The sequence below is a fragment of the Cyprinodon variegatus genome, unplaced genomic scaffold (assembly GCF_000732505.1).
Source record: "Cyprinodon variegatus isolate N-32 unplaced genomic scaffold, C_variegatus-1.0 Scaffold1954, whole genome shotgun sequence".
In the NCBI taxonomy this organism is placed as follows: Eukaryota; Metazoa; Chordata; class Actinopteri; order Cyprinodontiformes; family Cyprinodontidae; genus Cyprinodon; species Cyprinodon variegatus.
The window spans coordinates 39,896-43,990 of record NW_015152407.1 but is presented as its reverse complement, the minus strand read 5'-3'; the positions used below and the strand labels follow the sequence as shown (position 1 = coordinate 43,990).

At 39.6% G+C, this 4,095-nt stretch overlaps 1 protein-coding gene across 1 annotated transcript in view; it reads right to left on the bottom strand.

Moving 5' to 3' along the window:
• The window catches only part of LOC107104923, a gene marked incomplete at its 3' end in the record, with an annotated part of 36,509 nt that overhangs the window by 17,558 nt on the left and 14,856 nt on the right, over positions 1-4,095 (bottom strand). Inside the window, exon 4 of the mRNA XM_015405041.1 lies at positions 2,074-3,255. Within this exon, the coding sequence (XP_015260527.1) occupies positions 2,074-3,255 (1,182 nt within the window). The remainder of the gene's footprint in view (positions 1-2,073; positions 3,256-4,095) is intronic.

Sequence of the window (4,095 nt, the reverse complement as noted above, 5' to 3'; positions counted from 1 at the left end):
TTGACCAACATGTCATGCTAACCCCAAAATCCCACATACTCCCTCAGCGCTCCGCTCCGCCCCGCTGCGCTCCAGACCGCCTGCACAAAGCAAAGCCTACAGCCTCCACTGTGGCTCCCGTCCGCTCCGCTCTGAGTTCCTTGGAGATCATAGAGGGCATGCGCCAGATGATTAAATTCAAGGCAGCAGAACATGCGGAAATGATCCATGGTTTTCGCGGATCATTAAAAATAATTACAATTCATTAATTTTTTGGGATTTTTTCATTAATTTTTATAATTTTTTTTATTTTTCGGTGTAACAATAAACATATACCGAACCGAAAACCATGACCACGAAACACTGAACCGAACCGAACCGTGGATTTTGTGAACATTTTGTGAACTGTTCCACCCCTAATATATACAGTCTATATATTGTCACTGTAAAGTGGCAAGCTGCAAACTCACTGTACTCAGAAAAACAAAAATGGGGTAAAGCAACAACCCCCATCACATTGAATGAGTTAATGAGTTAAATGATGAAATGCATCAAAAATAACTTTGAAAGTATGTCTGCGAGGAGGTCAGATTAGTTGCTTGACCAAACTGAACTCTTTCTAACATTAAGAAAAAATTACCTTACTGTTATGTTTTCTACTTGCTCAACAGAGAGCTGTAACTTCTGGGCCCACTTTTAAGCCCTGCTTCCTCATGAACTGTCTCTATTTAGAAAAAGCTAAACTGATTCTTGTTTTATTCCGGTTCATGATATAGATGTGAATCGCATTAGCTCATATGTTTGTCCCTTTCTGCAACTGTTATTACATACAGACGATAAGGCCCCCCTGTAGTGTGCAAACATACATATATATTTACAAATTCTTAATTCATAGCTATGAGAACAATTTAATTTAAAATGGCATATTATTAGACTTTGGGGGAACATGTATTTATGAAAGCAATACTTGATTTTTGCCAATTAAAAGCCAAAAAAGTTACACACTGTCCCTTTAAATGCTGCTTTGTGTTTTTAACTTTCTTTTTGGCACCCTCCTAGAAAGGCTAGAAAAGGGCACTATATATGATTTCTACAACTGGTTTAGCTTGGGATGTTGATCTTTTTAAAAGGGAACTGATATCAGCAGGGGACCATTTCACGAAGCAGGTTTACCCAAAATGCTTTTTCTAAACCTGAAATATGGAAAACTCAGACTTTTCGGTTTCACAAAGAGAGTTTCCTCAACCTGTTTCATTTTTTTTTTTTCTCAACAGTGTCCTGTCTGGCAACGTGGCAATAAGAATAATTGTCTTGATGCCAAAAAGATTTTACTTTCACAAGTGGAGCAGTAGGGCTATTGCCATAGTGTTCCGCTTGTTTCATGCATATAAATTGCTTTATTATAATTATGCAGGGAGTTTTTGTCAGAGCTCAACTTCTGTTTCAGTCACCGTAGTAACATTCTCACCAGAGCTAACCTGGTTGGTAGCAGGTTTTGTTCAGTAAACTCAGAGTGCTTTTAATCAATATATCAACTTACGCATCGACTCAAGCAACAATCTTCCTCTCCTTTTTAGCTGTAGCGCTGTTTCTCAGTCTATTAAACACGTTCTCCTTTTTTTGTGCATTCGTTGATTAAAATCTCTACATCCAGAGGGGTGAAATAGGTACTTCCTGAATTGGTGCTTTACTGATAATGGTTTTTCATACTTGTTACACACATGCAAAACTCTGAGTGGACCTTGTTAAAATTGATTGTACGAATTCATAACTGCCATTGTGAAACTGAAAACTCAAGAGTTCCTGACCTTAGGCTAGATCAATTTAGAGTTGAGTATTTGTTAAACCTGCTTTGTGAAACAGACCCCTGCTCTACCCTAGGCATCTGCTCTCTGCCGACACCTGGTGGTTCATGTAGGGAATGATAATAAATTTAATACTTACTTACAATGCAAAATTAGAATAAATCATTTAGTATTATTTTCGAAATTATAAACCTAGCAAATACCAATGCGCCACTGAGCACCAATACCTGGGATTTAAAATCATAAATACATTTTAAAAACTACTGACATTAATACTTGAAATACTTACAGATATTTTTATTCTTCTGCTGTTCCTGTTGCTTACTGTTATGTGCTTCTTTTTGTATGAGTCTACTAATTTGGGCATGTGCAAATGTCTTAAAATTGTAGCCTTTTGGTTTGTCTTCAGCTGCTTTGATATTTTCCACTCTATCCAACAGTTGGTGGATCCACTGCTCGTCATTGATGTTGAGAACAACATATCTTCCTCCACAGCTCTGAAGGAGCTCCTGGATGTTTCTATCAGTCTCTATGAAGTTGACATCTCCAGCTGTGGGATCTGACTTTTTGGTGAACAGGATGATGGTGAAGTCATTGACTCTAGAGCTGAATGTGTCCTGGATGGTCTCTAACTCTCCCTTGTCTTCATCAGTGAGGGGACCCACAGGTAGGACCAAGATGAAGGCGTGGACACCCTCAGGATCACAGAGGGAGATACACCTGAATGATTCCTCCATCACTTCCTGCTGAGCGTTTCCACATAAGGCAGGCAGCTCCACCACAGAAACCCAATGTCCAAAAACGTCTCCCTGGTTTCTAACACACTCTGATGAGTTGGAGGGTGAAGGAAGATCTTTTTGACCTAGAATGGCCTTGGCTGCTGAAGTCTTCCCTGCTCCTCTCCTCCCACATAGAACCAGGTTTAGTAAAGATTGCATCTGTTCATCTTGTGGCCTGCTGGTCTCTTCCCTAAAGGTCAGATATGCCCCTTTGTTTTCATGGACAACTGTCTCAACCTGCTTCATCAACTGACTCTGGTCAGTATTACTTATGTTGTGGAATCTTCCTTGAACCATATTGATGAGCTCATTGACAGATGGACTGTTTTTACTGTCATTTGTTAAGATGACTATTGAATATTTGAAGGCATCTTGACCAAACAAATGCAGGATGAACATCAGTGTTTCTCTGTCTTTTTCAGTGAATTCTGAAGGTTTCACCAACAGCAGCAGAACATTTGGTCCAGGATAACAGAGTCTCACACAGTTCTTCACTTCTTCTTGGATTTTCTCCTCAGACAGACTGAACATGTCAGGGGTTTTTACTACAGTTACTGGTTTTCTGCTCCACTTTCCACAGGAGGCCACAATGTGCTTCTGTTGATGAAATTCCATCTCTCCAATGATCAAGTTACCAATTTTATTTTTTTTCTTCTCACTTTTTCCCAACAACACAATCCTGAAACGAGATGCTGTAATAGAATAGAGAAAAGTATAAGAAAACACAAACATTCACAGATATTGCTCCAGCCCTCAATAATCTCAAATTTAAATGGTATCTCGCTCTTCCTAATTAGTTTTTTGCTTCAACATCAACATAGGATGAAGTAAGATCACAAAAGATTAAAGGGGGTAGTCTATACATCAAGTCCAGTAACAAAGTTGTCACCAACTAGAACCAATTTACACAAAAAGTTCCCAACTTCACCACATAAACTTAAAAAAATTTGAATAAATCAAACACTGAGTAAGCTCTTCCTCCAACTGTTTACCCAAATATTTTCGTAATAATGCTCTGCCTGTTATAATATCTAATTTAACGAAAATGGAACACATTTACCTTTTGTGAGGTCTTTTCTCCCAGGCCCCTAAAACAGTAATTATGAAACTGTTGTTGAAAAAAGAGCAACTTAGGCCCCGTCCGCACGAAGTCAAAACGAACACGAAACGCTAATATTTTCCAGAACGTTTGTCTTAAAGACGGAGACGTAAAATAAATGTGATCGACCACACGAATGCATGAAAACGCTGCAAAATGTATGCCAGGCCTGTAATTGGCACTGTGGTGCCAAAGCAAAAATAGGCGAAAACAGGCAACGAAATGTTGGGCATGCGCAGTAATATTCATACATGGTTGCCCTGCGGGTCCATTTTCGTGGTTCAGTCAAATTCCGGTGCTGAACTATGTCGTCGATATTGCGAGGGTGAGTAGCATGAGCAGCAACCATCCAACACAGTACGGCGCCATTGTTGTTGTGATACTGTGTCGCGCATGCGTGTTTAGAGGCGACGCTATGACGCATGCGTGTAAA